Source organism: Narcine bancroftii, chromosome 10, assembly GCF_036971445.1.
Source record: "Narcine bancroftii isolate sNarBan1 chromosome 10, sNarBan1.hap1, whole genome shotgun sequence".
NCBI classification, from domain to species: Eukaryota; Metazoa; Chordata; class Chondrichthyes; order Torpediniformes; family Narcinidae; genus Narcine; species Narcine bancroftii.
In genome coordinates this window covers 15,772,514-15,794,617 of record NC_091478.1, presented here as the reverse complement: position 1 = coordinate 15,794,617, position 22,104 = coordinate 15,772,514, and the positions used below count along the sequence as shown (strand labels likewise).

Genomic DNA, 22,104 nt, shown 5'->3' with positions numbered 1-22,104 from the left:
CTCCTGTATGTTGACTCATCACCTTTCTTTATACAACCCAGTACCGTGGTACTGCAAGCAAATTTATAAATGGTGTTATTGGCATACCTAGTCACACAGTTGTAGGTGTAAAGTGAGTAGAGCAGGGACTGCTGCCTCAGTACTGATGGAGATTGTGGAGGAGATATTCTTCCCAATCTTCATTGGAGGTGAGGAAATCCATGGTCCAATTACACGATACTGTTTTTAACAAAAAAACGGTGGCACTGCCGGAGCTGCTGCATCGGCAGTGCTTCCATTGGTGTGGACCAGCAGGGACCGAGGAGTGGAGGTACACCACTTCCATTGTGACCAATCGGCCAAACAACTGCCGTCAGCTCCACATGGGTTTTAAATGACCGATTAAAGGAGAGGACGGTAGTATCATTTAAAATCCTAGGACTGCAGGATGTGCATCCAAGATGGTGGCGCTTATGATTGGCAGCAGCCATGAGGGGTTGCAGATTCCAGGGGAACAAAGGACTGATGCAGGGGCACCAGAAAACAGGGAGACCATCCCCCATCTGAGAAAGAGAAGCAGAGGAGATAACCCACGGAACAGTGACCAAGGTGATCAGTTTTGAGAGGAAGATGGTGTTCAATAAAGAGCATCCTGTCCAGGTGTTGCAGGCTTTTTGTTGCTGCAATAGGCACCCTGGAATGTCTCCATGTCACCGCTCAGACACGAGCTAATCTGCTTCAACACCTGCCTTTCAAAACACTTCATCACTGTTGATGTAAGTGCACAATTTTACTCCACAATAAAAGATGCTACTCAATTAGTTCTTAATATTTTGAAGAAAAAGTGTAAAAAAAATTGATAAATAATTGTTCAGTTAACAAAGCCACTTCATACCACTTGAGTAGCATTATATCCCAGTTGTAATATAAACAACAAGGACAAAAAATATGAGAACAATCTGGGGAGAAAGTTTGGAAGAAAAACCCTTCTATTCCAGAAAAAAAATCAAGAGGTGTGAATTTGTTATTTGTGTATAATTTAAATTACCTCATCGTACAGTAAATCATCTGGAAGCAATTCTTACTTGATCTAGTACAACTTCAAATCTCATAAGACTTCAAGGCTGAAATCTCTAAGACTCTCAGGAGTCACTGGATCTGATTGCTATCATTCACCTTGTGAACACTGGCCCTTTCTCTCCTGACAGCAGGAGCCAATTTTCTTTCCTTTCGCAAGGGTGTGCATATTGGAGCTTACAAAACATGGAATGAATGATTAGCTGATCTCCCAGGCTTCTTACTTCATCTGCAATCTTTAATAAATGTCTGCTCGTAAAATTGTTTTGGTCAAGTTTCCACGTGAGTTAATTTTAACCCAAATCCTCATTATGATAGTGGAAGTCTGGCATCATCTTCAGAAGTGAAAACTGCTACAAGATTTTTAAATCTCAATTCTTACCTTTGCCAATAAGGACAAAATATTCAATAAGCCAATTTCTGGTCTTAGATTGTTTTCCATTTTAGAACTGTAAATATTACCATTGGAATTGTTTGCCACTCTGTCCTTTTCACATCTCATTTCACTTTTCTGTTGCTGGGGTTAGTTCCCAACTCAAAAGTGTTTCTTCGCCCCTCCCCACCCCGCCCCAACCCCCAACCTTTACTTTACCATTAAGACCGCTTACACTGATTGAAATGTTCAACAGAACATTTCAAGGCACCTCCTCTGATTTGTTTTGAAGCTGAAACTGCAAGTAATGAATTAACTGCGAGATTAAGGCATCTCAGCAGAGAGAACTTGAGGAAAATCAAAATGATTGCCATATCACACCACATGAAAACTAAACGTCATCAAATCTTTGCTGAGTATTAATCCACCCTTGCAGTCTTGCATCACAAATGAGGAAGTAGTTGGCCACAAGTATATATCCAACATCAGATCATTCATTGGAACAAAGCAATAAAATATTTATTCTACATTAATATAAAAGCATACAAATTAATTGAAATATATGTTACACACATTTTGACATCACCTTAAAGGAAATAGCACTTAACAGGACATTTTGTTCACATTCTTCTCCTTAAGTGTAATTACAAAATATCATGCCCCTTACTACTTTCAAAGAAACCTCCTTGAAGTTAGCCCCTTTACTGATGTATTTTAAAAGCCCGGGAGGGAGATATATTTTCCAAAGGTTCTGAATGGTGCTGTTAAAACTCACAGATGAAGAAAGTCTCAGAAGTAAATATAATTTTCTGAAAAAAAGTTGCATTCCAAGCAAGAGATACTCACCATTGCACTTTGCTTCTCCCTTAAGCATGATTAATGATCACTTATTTTGTTATATGACCTCTACCCAGCCCAGAAAAGCCAGAAAATCAAACCAAAACACTTACAATAGCAGGTCCCTTTGAGTGGATTGCCAAGGTAACGATTATCCGATTCACACCTACATAAAAAAGAAATCTTGAAAGTTACATGGTAGACAATTTTAACCATACAACATCTACAAAATCCAAACCTAATGCATCCATAATGTATGAAATGGTACTTGAATTCGATTCCTTATTTTACGACAATTCCAATCAGATAAATTTGATTGCATCTTCATCCTTCTGTCAAACAGTGAATTTACTTCTTTAAAATTAACATAAGTCTTATGAATTTTAATTACAGCTTGCAGGTTCAAGTATTTTTTGTGGGGGGACAAAAGTAGCATAGTTAAAAATGTAAAATCTATCTTTGGAAATGGAAATTGTGCCATCACACTGGAAACCATAAAATACTCTCTCATTATTTTTAAAAGGATGTCAAAGAAACATACACCCACTACTCCTGCTGCTGCTATTGCAGCTCAAACAAAAATTGATTTTAAGCAAGTGGATTTTGGAAAATAAATGATGAACAAAGAAGGCTCCTTTTCATTTGGCTCCATGCAGAAATCAATTTTTCCACCATCTCTGGATGAAACTGGCGAGTATTCAGTTTGGAAGGACATGCAACCATATGTTCCTAGAATAATTATTCACTAGGTATTTTGACATGAATAATTGAAGGGCAAACTATCACTCTAGGCCCCCAATGAGTGAAATCTAATTCAGTGGGTTGATCGATGTGCCCTCATGTGCACGAAGTGATGTACTCATCCAGTAAAAAGGAGTCACATGTACATTGTGAAAAATCAAAACATTTTGATAATCAATTGTTAAATGGCCAAATGAAACCAACCTCAATGGATGTGAATCCATTGTGGGAAACATTGTAATTTTTTAAAAAAGAACATGCAAGAAAATACAAAGCAATCCAACTTGCTTTTCAAGACCGGCAAATAGGCAACCAGTTGATGCCTTTGAGCAATTGGCTTTTGCATGATCACACAGAGGATTCATGAATAAACAAGTAGCTGGAAGCTAATCAATATCATATGGTGATAAATTCAACTATATTAGACATTTAAAACACCAATCATAACCACAGTAGGAAGCAAAAGTATTGATTCTTGCTAAACAATATCAAAGTTTTTTAAAAATGGCAGCACTGACAAAACTGTTGTAACAGCAATGCTCCATGGGATTCTACCGCCCAGTCCTACTGCTGATGGAATTGTACAGTCTTGCGTTCAATATCACCAAAAACAAGGAAATGATTGTGACTTCAGGAGGAAGTCAGGGGAACACAACTCAGTCCTCATCAAGGGCTCCATAATGGAGAGGGTCATGAACTTCAAATTCCTCAATAGCAACATCTCTGAGGATCTGTTCTGGAGCCTCCACGTTGATGAATCACAAAGAAGGCTCGCCAGCGGCTATAACTTGTGAGGTGTCTGAGGAGATTTGGTATGTGACAGAAGACTCTTGTAAACTTCTGCAGGTGTACAGTGGAGAGCATTCTGGCTGGTTGCATCACTGCCTGGTATGGAGGTGCCAACTCTTAGGACAAGAATAAACTTCAGAGGGTTGTTAACTTTTTTTATATATTTATAGTAACATTGTAAGATGGTTATAATATGTACATTTGCATTATGATGATACAACAAAACACCAAATTTCATAACTTGTTTATGTCAGTAAATCCTGACTCTGATTCTAATATAGGCTTTAAACAGCCTGTTAAAGGAGCCAACAGCATCTTATTTTAAAATCCTGCAATCGCGGGGTCTGAGTCCAAGATGGTGGCACCTGTGCTCAGCAGCAGCCATGAGCGCTTGCAGATTCCAGGGGAGCAGTGGACTGATGCAGGCCGCCATTAAGAATGAGAAGTAGAGGAGACAACCCTAAGGTTAATGCAGCTGAAGACCACAGAGAGCCGGCAAGCTGTTGGTGACTTGCAGGTGGGGAAGCCACACAGGCCACAGGCTACTAGCAAACTGAGGTCAAAGGACACACATCAGGCCGCAGGCTGCTGGAGACTGGTTCATGAGAACCAGATGTCGGAACCGGGATTCAAGAGGATGCTGAGAACAAGAAGTGCTCCCAAAGGGCCCTGGGTGCAGAACACTTCCTCGGCACGTCAAACGTTTGAATCTGGGCTCGGTTTGCCAATGGTTTCAACTGAAGTCTCATACGGCTGCAGAGTCTGCGAGAGCGCTGGAGGCAAATCTATGGATGCTCCGAAAATCTGGGCGACTCTCTTTTGCTTCTCTTTCTCTGACTATAAGGGGCATTTGACAATGCTAATGGTAAATCTGTCTGCCTTATGTGCAGTATTAAATTTCTGTTTAATTACATGATAATAAATAGTATGTTTCTAAAAATAAAAATTAGATCTATTCCTTACAGGGTTATGAGAATCTACAATTTATATCTGACAAAAAAAATCTCCGTATTACACATAACTTCATTGGGGAACCAAACCTGAGCACCTATCAATTGTGCACAGCAGATTTCCTTGCACCTTTTGGCTTTTATTCTTTAACTTTATTCAATCAAGAGTAGTGTGTAGACTAGTGTTTATTCCCCATTCACAAATGCATCCAAATTGGCTATTACAGGGAATTTTTTTTTTAAAATAGCCATAATTCCATAAGCCCGGGATCATGAAATAAACCAGAGTACAAAATCCTGGCAGGTGTTCCTCCTTGAGCAGTGTTCATGAAGTTTCCATTTTATTTCTGAAAGGCACCAGTAAGCGAAAGAGGATGAGGAGTAACTGTAGTTTTATAAAATTATGAGGCCAAGAGGTAGTCTTCTTTCCAGAGCAGGGGAGTCTCAACCTCGAGGAGATAGGTTTAACGTGAGAAGGAAAAGATGCAAAAGGGATCTAATGGGCAAGTTTATTTTTCACAGTCCATGGTGAGTAAATGGAATGAGCTGCCAGAGGTGGTGGTAAAGGTAGGTACAGTTACAAACTAAATATTTGGGCAGGTATGTAGACAGAAAAGGTTCTGAGAGATATGGATCATGTGCAGGCATAAGCACTGAAATTACCAGGGCAGCTTTGTTAGCAAAGACAAACTGGGCCGAAGTGTCTGTCTTTTTTGCTGTTTAACTCTGATTCTTGTGGAACTTTAAAAAAATTTCTTGGCTTATCTATTACACAAACTGAATTCCACAGCTGTAATGATGGGATTGAAACCCATTCCTGCAGATAAGCAGCCCAGGAGAGAAATGCCAGTACAGAATCTTTATCCTTCGAAGTAAGTTAAGAGGCGGGAAGGAAAACACCTAGAGCCCAAGTTGGCGTTTTAGACACTGGAAATTAAACATTTGGGATACTCACGGTCAAGGGAGAGATGAACCATGCCTAATGTTGTCCAGTCCTGAAAGTGGGGTTATGAAATCAAGTTCTGCCATCCAAGGATTGTAGAAGAGAAATGAGATTTGGAATTAGAAGCACTAAACAACTGATGTCAACAAGAACCAAAAGAGTTTTTGGCAATTAATCTTGGAACAATTCAAGATCTATTATGGCACCACGGTTCCACATTGGAGAATTCAAAATGTTCAGTTGTGCAGGAAGATAATGAAATCAAAACCCCAGTTATGACATATATGGTGGGACAAGATGGCTTTTTATTTATTTTAGAAAAATCTCACCAAAATTATCATCTTTAAAAATTGTCCAAAAGCTCAAAGGCTGTCATAAAGTCCAGAATAATATTAGAGTTAAAAACTTAGTGCCCTGACCATATGTGAAAGTAGATTCTGCAATTAAGGATAATGTTGCTGTAAACTAGAAACAAAACGAGGGGATACACTGGAGCTTGCAGATGCTGGAATTTGGAGCAAAGAATAAGCAGCTGGAATTACCACAAAAATAAGTGCTGAAGAATGAAGCAGCTTTGACTGATTATCAAGCCATTGAGGTACATTTTAGGCATGGTTAATGCTATAATATGAGATTATAAGAGTGTTGTATGGTAATTTGGAGAATGTGGCTGAGAGGAAAAATGAAACACCCATGCGAGAGCGATGCAATGGGCTGAATGGTCTATTTCTAGTCCTTCAGGTGGTACATTTGCACAAAGCAAATATAGTGACATTAATTAGTATTGGCCAGAAATAATGAAAAAACTCTTTTCCGAATGAGCTGTGGGATCTTCAAGCTCATTTCAAAGATCAAGAGGATTCAATTTAATCTATTTTCGAATGATAGAATCACAAATAATTCAGCACTATCTCAGCATTGCACTGTAGCATCAGCACCGTTTATTTTATTTGCTCAAATCTGTCAAATGGGAATTGGGCAAGTTTATGATTCCAAAAGAGTTATTACCAACTTAAGCATTTCTTCGCTAAGGAAGGCACAACTCACTAATTAGCATTGGGGCATAGTGCACAAGATATACCAATACCAACATTACCAATATAAAGTAGAACTAGGAGGCAGGTGCCTACAAGGATGGTGATGTGAGGAAAGGAGTTTGAGATTTCCTTTGTTGACTAGGATAAAAATGGAGTAATGAGATTATTTGATTGACGAGATACTAATTTTTGGTAGCCAAATTTCCTTAACAATTTTTGACAAAACAGTGATGGCTTTTACTGTAATTTCAGGCATCTTGCTGAGAAAGGAAAATTAACCTGTTACTAACATCAATACAGGTATATAAAAAAGTACCATGACAATAGAACAAAAGAACAATGCAGCACAGTACAGGCCTTTGGGATTCAATATTGTGCCAACCCATATATTCCTTCCTAAAAAAATTCTAAACCCTCCCTACCCCATAACCCTCTATTTTTCTTTCATTCATGTGTCTAAGTCTCTTAAATGCCCCCAATGTTTCAGCCTCCACGACCATCCCCAGCAAAGCATTCCAGGCACCCACAACTCTCTGTGCATAAAACTTACTCCCTTAACTTTGTACATATGTCCTCTGGTGTTTGCTGATCCTACCCTGGGAAGCAGATGCTGGCTGTCCACCGTATCTATGCTTCTCATAATCTTGTTGCTCTCTATCAACCCTCTTCTCATCCTACTACGCTCCAAAGAGAAAAGTCCCAGCTCAGCTAACCTTACATCATAAGATTTGTTTTCCAATCCAGGCAACATCCTGGTATATCTCCTCTGCACCCTCTCCACATCCTTCCTATAACGAGGTGACCAGAACTGAACACAATACTCTAAGTGTGGTCTTAACAGAGATTTGTAGAGTTGCAACATGACCTCTCTACTCCTGAACTCAATGTTCCTATTAATGAAGCCCAGAATCCAATACGCCTTTTGATCACCTGTGTGGCGGTCTTGAGGGATGGATGTATTTGATCTGTTCATCCACACCCTTAAGTAACTGATCATTAACCCTGTACCCAGCCTTCTGATTTATCCTTCCAAAATGCATCAACTCACACTTATCTGCATTGAAATCCATCTGCCACTTTTCTGCCCAACTCTACATCCTGTCTACATCCTCTTGTAACCTTTTACAATCTTCAGCTCCATCCACAACTCCTCCATTCTTTATATTATCCACAATCTTACTGACCCATTCTTCCACCTCTTCAGCCAGGTCATTTATAAAAATCACAAAGAGCAGAGGTACCAGAATGGATCTTTACGGCACTCCACTAGTCACCAACTTCTGGGCAGAATATTTTCCTTCCACTACTACTCTCTGTTTCCTTCCTACAAAATGTTCCACTGATCCTCACAACTTTCTGGATGAGCCTCTCTCATGGGGGACTTTGTCAAATGCATTACTAAATTCCAAGCAGATCACATCTACCACCCTACCCTCACCATTATCACGAAATATTCAAGTTTAAGTGGAGAAGACAGGTTGTTAACTTACATACTCCATCACAAATATTGCAAGGATATTAGACTGCTTTCAGGAAGAAAATGGTGGAACAATCCCATAGGGTCATGTTCTTTTTTTCTTTGGCTTGGCTTCTCAGACAAAGATTTATGGAGGGGTAATGTCCACGTCAGCTACAGGCTCGTTTGTGGCTGACAAGTCCGATGTGGGACAGGCAGACACGATTGCAGCGGTTGCAAGGGAAAATTGGTTGGTTGGGGTTGGGTGTTGGATTTTTCCTCCTTTGTCTTTTGTCAGTGAGGTGGGCTCTGCGGTCTTCTTCAAAGGAGGTTGCTGCCCGCCGAACTGTGAGGCACCAAGTTGCACGGTTTGAGGCGATATCAGCCCACTGGCAGTGGTCAATGTGGCAGGCACCAAGAGATTTCTTTAGGCAGTCCTTGTACCTCTTCTTTGGTGCACCTCTGTGTCAGTGGCCAGTGGAGAGCTCGCCATATAACACGATCTTGGGAAGGCGATGGTCCTCCATTCTGGAGACGTGACCTACCCAGCGCAGTTTGATCTTCAGCAGCGTGGATTCGATGCTGTCGGCTTCTGCCATCTCGAGTACTTCGATGTTGGAGATGAAGTCGCTCCAATGTTACTCAGAATTAATCTCCTCTCAGCATTTATTTTACAGGAAAAAAACTGCAATATGAGCAAGTGACCACAATAATTCAATTCACTTTGTTCAAGTAGTCAACAGATTTATCCCCAAATGCCCTATTTGCTATTTTACCTTTTACCTTTGTAGAGCGCATCGAAAGAATCAAAGGCTTGTTGATCCAAACCAAGGCTTTTATTAACTAGAAGACTGGTGCGTATCACATGTAAGTCGACCAGTCCAGAATGACCTGATCTGGCTAGAAACAACCCTTTAAGACCTACCAGTAGGCGTGGCTACGCTCTCAGCCAATCACAGTCATCCTACACCACAATATGTACATAGACACATTGGTGATAGAATCTGTACTATCACAACCTTTCTCTCCCCCCCTCCCCCCCATTCATGCAAATGTTAACTGAAGGCTGTCCAACAGTTCAACTGACTATTATATCACAAGATTGTTTTTTTATTAAGATAAATGTGGACAGTCAGGGAAGCCAAAAGTATCCGTAATGTCTTCATCTGAAAGAAGTGTGTCCAACTAAAGCTCCTTACAAGCTGTAAGGAAAGTGGAAAAAACTCTGTATTTTTGGATGTGAAATTTTAATGTTAAAAAAATATTGAAAAAGTAACCCATGTTGAGTCAGTGGTGAAGAAGGCAAATGCAATGCTAATATTCATTTCAAGAGGAATAGAACATAAGAGCAGGGACATGATGTTGATACCTTATAAGGAACTGGTGAGCAGTTTTAGGCTCCTCATTTAAGAAAGAATGTGCTGATATTAGAGAGGGTTCAGAGCAGGTTCACAAAACTGATTCCAGTAATGAAAGGGTTATCAAATTAGAAGTGTTTGACAGCACTTGGCCTGTACTCGTTTGAATTTAGAATGAGGGGTAATCTCACTGAAACATTCTAAATGTTGAAAAGCGTGGACAGAGTAGATGTAGAAAGATCGTTTCCCATGGTGGGAGAGACTTGGACAAATAAGCGTAACTTCAGGATTGAAGGTGTCCACTTAGAACAGAGATGCGGAGGAATTTCCTCAGCCAGAGGGTGCTAATACTGTAGAATTTGGTCTCACAGTCAGTTGTGTCTTTAAGGAAGAGATTGATAGATTCTTGATTGCCAGGACATCAAAGGGATATGAGGAGAAGGCTGGGCAGTGGGGCTGAGTGGAAAAATGGAGCAGCTCATGATTAAATGGCAGGGCAGACTCAATGGGCTGAATAGCCTATTTCTGCTATGTCTTATGCTCTTAATACGAACTAAATCCATTGTCTGAATGATTGTTTCCTAATGTTTTGTTCACAATTTTCCATCATCTCCAGTGTTTGAAGATAAAATATTAAACCAAATATTTCTTTAACTTTTAGAATATGAATATTAATACATATCAGCATTATTAACAACCAACATCATTTACCAAATAATTAAAAAGCTACATTTTCCAATCTGTTAAAAACATCCAAATATATTTTAAAAATCAGATATTCTGACAAATTCTATGGGAGCATTTCTTTTTTATTACATTTTTAATTTTTCACACTATGAACCATATTGACCAAAATACACATAAACATTTCCCTCTTACACACCATTGTCAACTCCATGTAATAATTGACCTTCGAGTTAAAATCTTTCACTGCTATGCCATGGAAAGTTGTTTAATTGTTTCATTTTATTTTCTGTTCACTGAGTTCCTTAGTATTCAAAATACTGTACAAGAAACCCAAGAAACATCCAGTAAATAAATGTTAAAGTAAATGCAAACATGTTATTTTCTTCATTCCCCTTCAGTTTTTTTCAGTTACCCAGTTATTTTTGTGAAGAAATAAAAATTCTGAAAATAATTATCTTACAAACTAGAGCAAAAATTAAGTTTTGCAAGACAAACAATGAAACTAACAGGAGTAAAACAAGAAACTCTGCAGACACCATGATTGAAGTAAAAAGACAATGCTGGAGAAACTTAGGTCAAACACTGCACTTTATATCCAAAACAAGGTATAAGGAAAATGTAGGCAGAGGCCTGAACAAAATGGTAAATGAAACTAGTAGGCCTGAACTTGGGTTACATCAGGCAAATTAATGCCAATGGTCCCTCGTCTTGGTCCCTGCATTTGTTGATGAATATTCACATTTGGAGAGAGTGCAAAGCAGACAACAAAGAGAATACTTCAACTTACAGTCCATCATATGGATACTTTTTAAAATTAGGCATAACCCCCAATACTTTTCGAATGGTGGGAAGAAACAGGAGTCCCTGGGGAAAGCCCACGCAGACATGGGGAGAACATACAAATTTCTTACAGACAACGTAGGATTCAAACACTGGCCCCGATCACTGGCACTGTAAAGGCATTGTACTAACAGTTAAGCTTATGCTTTATACTTTGAATGCCAGCAGCCTCAAGGGGAGAAAAGGTAGAGCTTTCTAAAGCTCTAAAAGAGGTTGTCCATTAATGTGAAGCAAAGGTATATAATCAAATTCATATTTCAGATTGATTATCAGAGAACAAACATGGCATCACATACAACCCTGAGATTCTTTTTCCTGCGGGTGAAGCAGAATTACCACTAATTGGTCGTGCAAAAAAAAACGTATATACATGTAAACAAATAAAGAACTGTAAACAGATAATGAACATAGACAAACTCACTGCAATACTGAGAGAATTTTTTTTTAATCAATAAAATGAATTTTAAAAATGCACAAATCAGAAATAGGTATGCAATTTCAGTGTCTATTTCTATTGTCTCTGCAGTTATAGTTTAAAATGTTTCAGCATTTTTGGCAATTTATACAAAATATAGAGCCATTTTCATTATAGTTCATTTATTATTATTGGTTATCCACTAAAGGGCTGTGTAATACAGGTGGAAACACCAGAAACATTTCAAGGAAGGTTGTGAGAAGAAGGTGTGGGAAATCTCACAAGAGAAATACAGGTACCCAATGCAGGATATTGGGAATTTATTGAGGATATTTAGTGAAGGAAATATTCTCATGGAGCTTGTTTGATTTCATTTCTCAAAGGATGAAATTATTTAAATGTTACCTTAAAATAGAGTTTTTAAAACTATTGTTCAGAGATTAGCATCCTTGCATTTGAGAAACTGGTAAATAAAACTGAATAATGTCATGGAGATACCCATGGACATAACAGTTAATTCTGCAGAGATCTGCTGAAAACACCAAATTGGATTCAATCTGTTAGTTAATTATTTTATGGTAAAGAATTTACTGAATATTTAATTAGAGAATGTACACTTCTTCCATAATTAATGACCCACTGATAAAACTATTGGAGCATGGGGTTTTGCATGCTATTTCTGAAATCACAATTTTGTTCATCATTAATTTTAGTTTTTTTTTAAAGGAGGGAAATATCAATCACTCTACACAATAAAATCAGCATGTGACAAGTACCAGATGCCCATCTTCAAAATTCATTGTTTCCAGAATAAAAAGTACCTCAGAAGTAAAAGCCATGAGAAAATTAGCTGATAATTTATCTTTTTGCTTGATGACTTTTTTTCCTATTTTACTAACCATTTAAAGGTCAAGCCCCAAAGAACACAAAAAGGGCATGAAGACATTCAAGACCACTGATTTTAAAAAAATTAGTTTCTCCTACTTGTAAAGCCTCTCCAAGTAAGTATTCATTGGTCTTACAATTTGTTCATTTTGCATTTTTTCTTAAACTGTACTTAACTAATAAGTGAAACCGATGTGCAGTTGGGATTCAATCAATGCTTGTCATAGCAATATCACCTCTTTTGCATTCAATTCCTGTTCTACTACAGTACGCTTCCAATTGTCCAAAATGCTTCTGTTAACTGGATTTTTCAGAAAACTAAGGCATTGCTTTAAGCAGGCCAGTAGCATGAGCAGAATATGTACATCAGCAGTTAGACAACAAGAAAAAAACAATGAAAGCTTTAAATAATTTTTAATTTTTACCCCAAAAAAGTGATCTGTGCTTAGAAAATGAGATAAATGCATAAATTTAAGAAAATAACTTTTTTTTTTTCAACTTTCAAAATTTGGGATAACTGGGAATTTCAGTTAGTGGTTTTTGGATCATCGGAAGTATATGGTACTATCCAAAACGTATGGCAATTTTTCCTGCTGCTTGATGTACTGAACTGAGGTGTTAGGTTAAAATGACTTGCAAACGTATTTTGCCTGTTGGAAGCAGATTGTTGACATTTTTTCAAGTGTCTCTTCAAGTCAAGGTTAAAAACTGTGTTTTTGACCATCTTAAGAGAAACATTTTCATTTTGAATTTGCTTTTGTGCTGTTAGAACCAAGAACCTGGAGTTGGTCCAGATAATTTATTTGATTGTGTAATTTTGAAAGTTTTAACATATCAATAATTTATTGTCCATTTATTAATTGTTTTAAGAATACTTTAGTGTTTCAAGGGTTTAAATAAACAGTGAAAAATTCAATGCTACTTTGAAACAGACTTTTCAATAACAAGTCAAAACAAGCAATTACTCAAGCAATTATAAAGGGAAATAGTTGCAATATTTTAGTCAAAGAAAATTTGGACTATTGACTCGTTAATCAATAGAAGATGGATTTTCAAGCAAGACTAGTCAAATGAACTGGACTATTGACTCATTAGTCAATGGAAGATGGATCTTCACGCAAGACTAGTCAAATGAACTGGATTATGGACTGGATATTAGATTTGGAAGAGGACTGGATTAATTGGGCTCTGTTACAGCAGATCGATAAGAAGATACAAATACCAACAATCAAGACCGTTGAATAAGTGGTAAGGCTTCTGTGCATTTATTACAGATTAAAACACAATTGGGTGCATTGGATCTGCTTGTCCTACAAGGACTGTTTTGGTTTTTGGAGAGATTGTTGAGCATGTTTTATGTCTGACACCAGGTGCAAAGGAGCTACGTGTCGAAAAGATGAAGAAAATAGAACTTATAGATGAATTGCAAAAGTGGCAATTAGACACAAAAGGAAACAAAACAGTTCTTCAAACAAGACTGAGGGAGGATTTAGATAAGAAAGAGAATATAGTTGTTAGGGATATACATCCCACAAAATTACTGCAAAAACCATTAATAGAATTGGAGACCGACTTCTCAATAGTGCCTGAAGCTGTACCACAAGATGGTGGTGTGGATGATGAACAATCCGAAATGTAGACATGGTCAGATATTAAAGCAATACATGACATACAGAACCTAATAGGGCCTATCGATAGTGCATCAAATGCCAGCAGGAAGAGTCCAGAACAAGCTCCAGAGTTTCAAGTGCTGAATCCATGCATTTAAGGATTCAAGCAGGTGTTGCAGCTCTTAAAGTGGAAAGGCAATGCTTCAGTTGAAATTTGACTTAGAAGAAGCAGCGGTCAAGAATGACATAGGTGCGGAGACAACAAACAACAAGGAGGTGCAACGACAGACACAAGAAGAGCTACGGGAGGAGCAGCTCAGAATGGAGCTAAAAAAGCAAAAGAAGCAACTGGAACAGGACAATTGCCGCTAATGAGGCCAGGTCACAGGCACTTGAAGGCTCAGTGGTATTTGTTGCTCAAAGTAAATTATTGAAAGCATCAGGTTTTGAGGAGGGATTTCAGAAAAAGAAACTATTAATTACCAAAGCTGAGCCAGTGATAGAATCACAAGAAGTGCATGGTCTAGGACTAAGTAGATTAAGACTCGGTGCTGAGCCAGTGCTACAGCCACAATACATACTTGGTCCCGAACCAGACAAGTTAAGGCACGGGCCTGATTCAGCTCTGCGGATGCGAGATCCAAAATTAACCCGGTTGAGCCAAGGAGCTCGAGATCAAATCTAAATGATGGCTGCATTGGACAAAGTTGGGAGCCAAATGCCATCTTTTACAGAATCATAACAGGTGCTCCTCGCAAGTATTATAAATCCAGGTGGACAAAATAATGTATGCCTAGGCATAACAAGATTAGATGAATTGGCTGCATCGTTAATTCAGTTACAGACTCTCTTTTCTCTGCCCAAGATAAAGATTTCAGTTTTTGTTGGTAAAGCACTTCAATTCCAAGTGTTTATGAAAAGCTTTGAATGCAGTATTGAAATTAAGAGCCAAAGCTTGGAGGATTGTCTATATTACATGCAGCAGTTTACAAGTGGATAACCACAAGATCTTGTAAAGTGTTGCCAGCATATGGCTCCAACTGATGGATTCAGAAAAGCTAAGTGGTTACCAGAGAAGCATTTTGGTGACAAGTATGGAATTTCTATTCTATTATATTCAGAAGGTTCTTGCATGTTCGTTAACAAGACCAGAGGACACAAATGGTTTACAAGTTTATGCCCTCTTTCTAAGAGGATGTTGCAATGTCCTGATGGAGAGTGGCCATCTTCAAGAGCTTGACATACCTCAAAATATGGTAAACATTGTAGATAAATTACCCAACTGGATGAGAGAATTATGGAGAAGACAAGTTGTTGACTACCAAAGAAGATACAATGTGACCGCTACTTTTAAGATTTGGTGGGGTTCATTGAAGGACCAATTGGATGTTGTCACAGATCCAGTGTATGGAATTAAAAGTACTCAAACAGTGAGTAAAGAAGTTGAGATGCCCAAATTGTATCCTCAACAAAAATTGAAGAGAAGTACATTTACCATCTCTTGGATAGTGGCAGATTTTTTTTTTAATTAAGAAAAAATGGCAGTTTGCCTGTTGAGAAGAAATGTTTGTTCTGTAATAATGATTTGGAAAAGTGTGCACAGATGGTGAAGAAGATGCATAATGAGAAAAATCGCTTTTTTTTTTAAAAGGAAAATGGAGTACGTTTTGGCTGCCTGTGTAAAGGACATCAGCAAAAATTGCAAGAAGCAACTCAGCTGTGACATATATAGTCAAAAGCATCCCAAAATGCTTCATATCTTCAAGGAAAAGAAGAATGGAGAAAAGGAAGAAACGTTGATGGAAGAAGAAAACGGTGCTGAAGATTCAGTATTGACAAGTGGTCCTCACTGGGGCAGATAATGGCAAACTCTCAATTGTGCCTGTTAAGGCCAAGGATGGGGATGCAATGGAACATACACATGCATTTCTTGACCCAGGTAGCACTGCATCATTTTGCATGGTGGGATTTAAGAATCAGCTTCATCTTCAAGGAAAAAAGACAAAGATTCTATTGAAAACTATGAGACAGAAAAGGGTCGTTGAAACTAACGTGGTTTCAGGGTTAGAGGTTGCTGAAATACACAACCACAATTTTAGTGATTTTCCAGATATATACACCCAGAAGTCCATATCCCATGCATAGAGGAAACATCCCACATCAAAATGATATGGATCAGTGGTGACATTTGAGGAAGGTTGATATACTGGAAAATAGCTCTGAGATAGAGATTCTAATTAGTTTAAAGACACCCAAGGATTGGAACCAATAGAAGTAATAGTGTGAGAGTTGGGCCTTACACTATGAGAACTATGCTTGGATGGACAATCAATGGACCATTAGAAAGAAAGACTGATGTTGCTCAGAAGCAGACAACAAGTGTCAATATGCTACCTGTGGTGAAACTCAACAGACCATTGAAACAACTGTTCAAGACAGACTTTCCTGAACACCTTGATTGCAACCAAAAGCCTCCAAATACACCAGCAGGCAAGATTGATGAAGAAATCTTGCAGCATGTTTTAAAACGAGCGAACACAGAAAATGGTGCTGATGGATATTTCGTTGACAATATGGTGCACCTGCCTTCAGAGTACAAAATGTGAGATATTCCAGAAAACAGTGACCAAAAGAATTTTAACTTTGTACTTGGAAACAAAACTGAATCCGATCATTCTTTAGTTTTGAAAATACTCAGAGAAAAGATCAGGGAACAGTTGACAAAAATGGAGAATTAATTGTGAACTGAATACATAAAAACCAAGCAGATGAATAACTGCTAAAAAAAAAATGAATGCAGTTACTGAAGGGATGTTGTCTTATCAAGATGCATACAGTTGAAAAAGGAGATTCATTTTTTTGAAAGAGAACAAATCATTCTAATAGATGGTTTTTGCATTATCAGAAAGCATTCCTCATCTGCCACACTGAATTGGACCTGTTAGGTTCTCAAATAATTGAACCTCAATTTATGTGCTATTCAGTGGTTGATTTGTCCTTCATCATTTCCAAATACAACTAGCTTATAATATTTTTATTTAAGCACCTTTATCGCAAGGGGCGCAAGGTAACAATAATGGTGACACTTTGTCTACCTTATGCCAGGCAGAAGGCAATTTTGTGTAATATTATATGTTCTGTATTAGACGGGACAATAAAGGAAGCTGAAATCTTTACAAGCCCAAGGAAGTGTCTTTGAGATGACATGGCTTTTATTTCAAAATTTGTTGATGGCTCTTTTCTTAAGCTGATTTCACATGATTTTTTTTTCAAAAATTAATGATTAGGTGGCTGAATTCATCCAGTAGAGGTTGTTATGAGGGATTCAATATTTTGGTTTTTTTTTTAAACATAACCAGCCAGTTCTTTAAGATTATTATACATGTCATCATCAAGTGGCAGCAGATTCAACATTTGAATGGCAAGGAAAAAAGTGATAAAACTACAAGCATTTCACTCAACTCTCACTCAGTTCGACATTAATGTTTAATTCAAAAAATTTACTCCTCATCAATATTATTTTATTTTTGGTGCCAGTCTGGAGTCGTCATCTTCTTCACAAACAGCAGGTTAGAATTGTGGAGATATTGAAGCTTTAGAGAGGGTACAGTGGAGGATCAACAGGATGTTGCCTGGAGTATATTAGCCTGAAGGGACTAACTTGGATTGTTTTCACTGGAGCGTTGGAGGCTAAGTGGTGACATCATTGATATGAGGAGCAAAGACAGAGAGACTATCAGTCTTTCTCCCCCTCAAATACTAGCGGGTATAGATTTTCCCTTTAACATTTAAAGGAGATTTGCAAGGCAATCATTTTCATGCCCAGATAAACTAAGGAGTCCAAGTCCACAGCTCCCTGACAGTGGATAATGTGCAAAGAAATCAAATGGCATGCTAACCTTCAGAGATCAGGATATAGAGCTGAGACATTTTGGTGTAACTTTGGTTTTTCCACACTTGGAATATTGGGTGCAGTTCTAGTTGCCAACAATAGGAAGGGTGTAATTGAAATGGAGAGTGTAACAAAATTCACCAGAAGATTAAACTAATACATCTTAATTCAGATTACGATTTTGCACTGTTTTTATTACACTCCAGCAAGGTTATATAGATTAGGGTTGAAAAATTACCTCTGAATGCTGGCGCTGTGAAACAGTTAAAGGGGACTTAGTACATGCACTTTGGTTTTGTCCCAGAATACAAGATTTTTGGATATTGATTCATAAATATATTGGTGAAGTTTCAGTTATTCAAATTCCTTTTGCCCCAGACTCCTTGACTTGGGAGACACACTTGGGGATAAATACTGTGAAAAGTGGATTCAGACAGTATAATGGAAGTAAGAAAAATGAGGTTGAAAGAATTTGGGGGACCATCATTTCAGGAGGGGGCCTCAGAAATGGTAGCATTTGAACACAAGTCTTACAAACAGTTTGATAAATTGGACATTTATACACAAAAATGGGACAAATATCGAGGTTTCCGGGGGGGGGGGTTGAAGGGAAATAGTAGTGGATGTTGCAGTGAAGCATATTAATTAATGGAATTTTCCCGTAATTAGAGGTCCAAATAGATGTATACGGTTATTGTACTGATATTTTTGCTGCCATGATTAGTTCTATTTCATGCATAAGTTTATACTTTGTAACTTATGATGTACGTAACTTTAACACTGTCTTAAGGGTTTTGGGAAACTTTTTTTAATATAAGAATTCAATAGAATTTAAATCATAAAAAATGATTCACCAGGATGTTGCATGGATTGGAGAACTTTAGTTCTAGGATCTAGGTTGGGCTTGTTTTTAAGGAGTAAAGGAGGCCAAAATGCAACTGGATAAAATTAGCAAGAGAGACAGAGATAAGGGGGATAATCAAATTCATTTTCTCAAGGTAGACCAGTCAAAAACAAGAGGACAGGAAGTTTCATATGGATAAAAAAAAATGAAATTTAAGAGATCTGATAAGCAAGTTTTTTTTCTTAAAAAAGATGTGGAGCATGGTTGATATCAGAAACATGCTGCCAGAGGAGGTGGTGAAATCAGATAAAATGCAACTTTAGGGGCATTGAAGGAAAGAATCCAAATACAAGTAAGTAGGGTAACTGTAGACATGCAAAACTGGTCAGCATGAATGGTGGGCAAAAGGGCCCATTTCCATGGTGTATGATATTACAACTCAAATGTGAAATGCAGCAGTGTCTTTGGACTTGCACCTTAAACTTAAATCATGAAACACCCAATTTTTCTTTTAACGCAACTAAATTATTTTCCATTTTATTCAACGTGTCCGATATATTCACCGGTGAACTTACTCTAAAAAGAGATATGTTTGTTAACATCATTAAAAGTAACTTGGTTTTCTTTGTCTATTGAATTAATACCCAATATGATAATTTCAAATATTCTGTATGACCATTAATTTTCGTATCACGCAATGCTCAGGCATTGTCATAATCTGAACTTTCAGTCATTTTGCTAGGTATCTCATGGTTTGATTCGATTTAGATCACTGAAGCTATTATAATTGCTATGTTATTTTTAACAGAGTAATTGAAAAAAATAACATAATATGAATCAAGGGAATTTCAAATACTCACAGCTGGCACTGGTCTCCCTTGATTCCTTTTGTTGTGCAGAAGCAATTTCCTTTTTGTGCATGACAAGCATTTGCATGTCCATTGCATTTGCAAGCTGAAAATAGAGATGGTCTGTTAGATAACATCCAATAAACGAGAAAATTCATACATAATGGAAGGTAACTCAATAATTCACATGATGCAAATAGCAGGAATGAAATTTAGGTAATGAAAATCAAAATTAGATAAGATTAATTTATAATTATTCCCAAGATCTAGAGTTACAAGATTATTTAAAAAAAAACAGTATTTGGTATAGTACAACATGGTCTTCAAGCATACACACCTCAGAAAAATTTTGATGTTCTCTTCTATATTACTATACAAAGTGATGGGATTTATTGCAGAATTGTAGGGGCCTTGCATGACAATTTGAAAGCATCATTTGTTAGGTAAAGCTTACAGCCCTTCTGGGCTCTCACTGAGCTTCACAAAAAAAGGGCAGCTCATCCAACATCACTGCTTCATTCGAGGAATAAAGGTACACCTTGCTTGTTGTTGACACAATTCCAACCCCACTCACCTGCTGTGGCAATCTGCACCCAACTCAGTGATTGCACCTTCACTCTCCACCACAGCCCCCATCCATCCTCCAGGCATAGCAGATTTGTCGAACTTTATTGTCTCAAACTCTAACTCAGTCCACTTGTATTTTGAAGGCTTTCTTCACACCAAACAGACCAAAAATTCAGAACTTTTTGTAAAAAGCTACTTTTTACTGATCTTTGGGAATTAACAATGCAGTTGCAAATTGAATTCACAAGTTCCCATCAACACTGGACAGAACTGGAATCAGTAATAACATTATTTCAGACACTCAATATATCAGAGTTAATCAACAATTTTCTCAAATCAAATTGTAAATATTATGCCATATTTTCAGGTTATTATTTTTCTAATTCTCCCTCTAATTACACACAGGCAAATACTCTTTTATCAATTGTCATTTCAACCAATTTTCAAAGAAAATCTCCTTAAAAAATAATTGATTTGATCAAATCAATTACTTACCAAGGTTTAAAAATGACAAGACAATCTTCCACAGTGCACTGCTGAGAAATAGATTGACAAGATGGACATCCAACCACAATTCCATCTTAACAGCAACTAATTACTTCTTAGGAATTCAACATCGTTTCTTTAATCACACATAACTGACTTTTCTTTCAAATTGTGCATCATCTCCAGGTGAAAAAAAATCTCTCCTAATCTATAGCCTGAATCCCAAATCTAAGGTTTCTGATTAACAGCCCTCAATTGAGTATATCAATTCAATGCAGCAGACTGAAGACTGTATAAATTTAATTTTAAAAATGTAATAAACAGTTTGCTATTTACAGGTAGTCCCTGGCTGTCTTTAGCGAATTTGTAGCTGTCAGAACAGGTACATACGCTTCTTATTCAGCATCAGTTAGTCAAATGTTTGTCTTAGTATACACTGTAGTATACAGATATTTTAATATCTGTGGAAAATTCGCACAGGCAATTTTTGAACAGCTTTATTTGTTTGCCCCAGTGTGGTAGATAGGGTTCATGGTCCTTCTACAATTGAGGCATGTACTTTTTTAATTTTTTTTTAATTTTTCACACTGTGAACCATATCTATCAAAATACATACAAATATTTCCCTCTTAAATAATCACAGTGGCATTTTCTCCCCTTTTTCCCCCCTACCTTCCCTCCCCCCCTTCCCAGCCCTCCAAACCCATTAAGCGTTCAACATATACAATACAATAAAACCATTAAACAATGTCATCACACAATAAAAATAAACAAGAAAATTGTGTCATCTACTTTTACACACTAGATCAAGTCATTTCGTCTTCTTCTCATTCTATTATTTTAGGGGGTGGAGGTCTGCAGTAGACCCTCTCTATTATGTTCCACGTACGAGTCCCAAATTTGTTCAAATAATGTGACTTTATTTTTTTAATTTTGTTATTTTTTTCCAATGGAATACATTTATTAATTTCCATGTACCATTGCTGTACTCTAGGGTCTCTTCTGATTTCCAAATTGACATTATACATTTTTTTGCTACAGCTAAGGCTATCACAATAAATCTTTTTTGTGCTTCATCCAATTTGAGGCCTAATTCTTCTTGTATTACTTAGAAGAAAGATCTGGATTTTTTGGTATGTTGCTTTTTGTGATTTTATTTAAGACCTGATTTAGATCTTCCCAAAACTTTTCCACTTTCTCACATGCCCAAATTGCATGTACTGTTGTTCCCGTTTCCTTCTTACAGCGAAAGCAGCTATCTGATACTGGTGGCAATTGAGGCATGTTCTTGAGGACGTTGCTTCTACACTTGATTGTGAACTCTATAAGCGTGGGTTAGGCTGGAAAATACTCATATTCGAGGGGAAAGAGAAAGAGAGACCGAGCAAGAGAATGGCTCTGCTTCGATTCATATCGTTCCTAACATTTTGGACTACAGTATATTTTATCTTTCTATGCATAAAAAACTACTGGAGTCAATTTTTTGAAGT

At 37.5% G+C, this 22,104-nt stretch overlaps 1 protein-coding gene across 10 annotated transcripts in view; it reads right to left on the bottom strand.

Moving 5' to 3' along the window:
* Positions 1-22,104, bottom strand: part of atrnl1b (attractin-like 1b) — a 617,494-nt gene that overhangs the window by 385,753 nt on the left and 209,637 nt on the right. For all 10 annotated transcript variants that reach the window (XR_011345361.1, XR_011345362.1, XR_011345364.1 and 7 more), the window contains exons 20-21: positions 19,574-19,667; positions 2,380-2,432 (exon numbers count right to left, since the gene is read on the bottom strand). Coding sequence is in view for 6 of the 10 variants with exons in the window: in XM_069900005.1 (XP_069756106.1) it covers positions 2,380-2,432; positions 19,574-19,667 (147 nt within the window). In the remaining 4 variants the exon portion in view is untranslated. The remainder of the gene's footprint in view (positions 1-2,379; positions 2,433-19,573; positions 19,668-22,104) is intronic.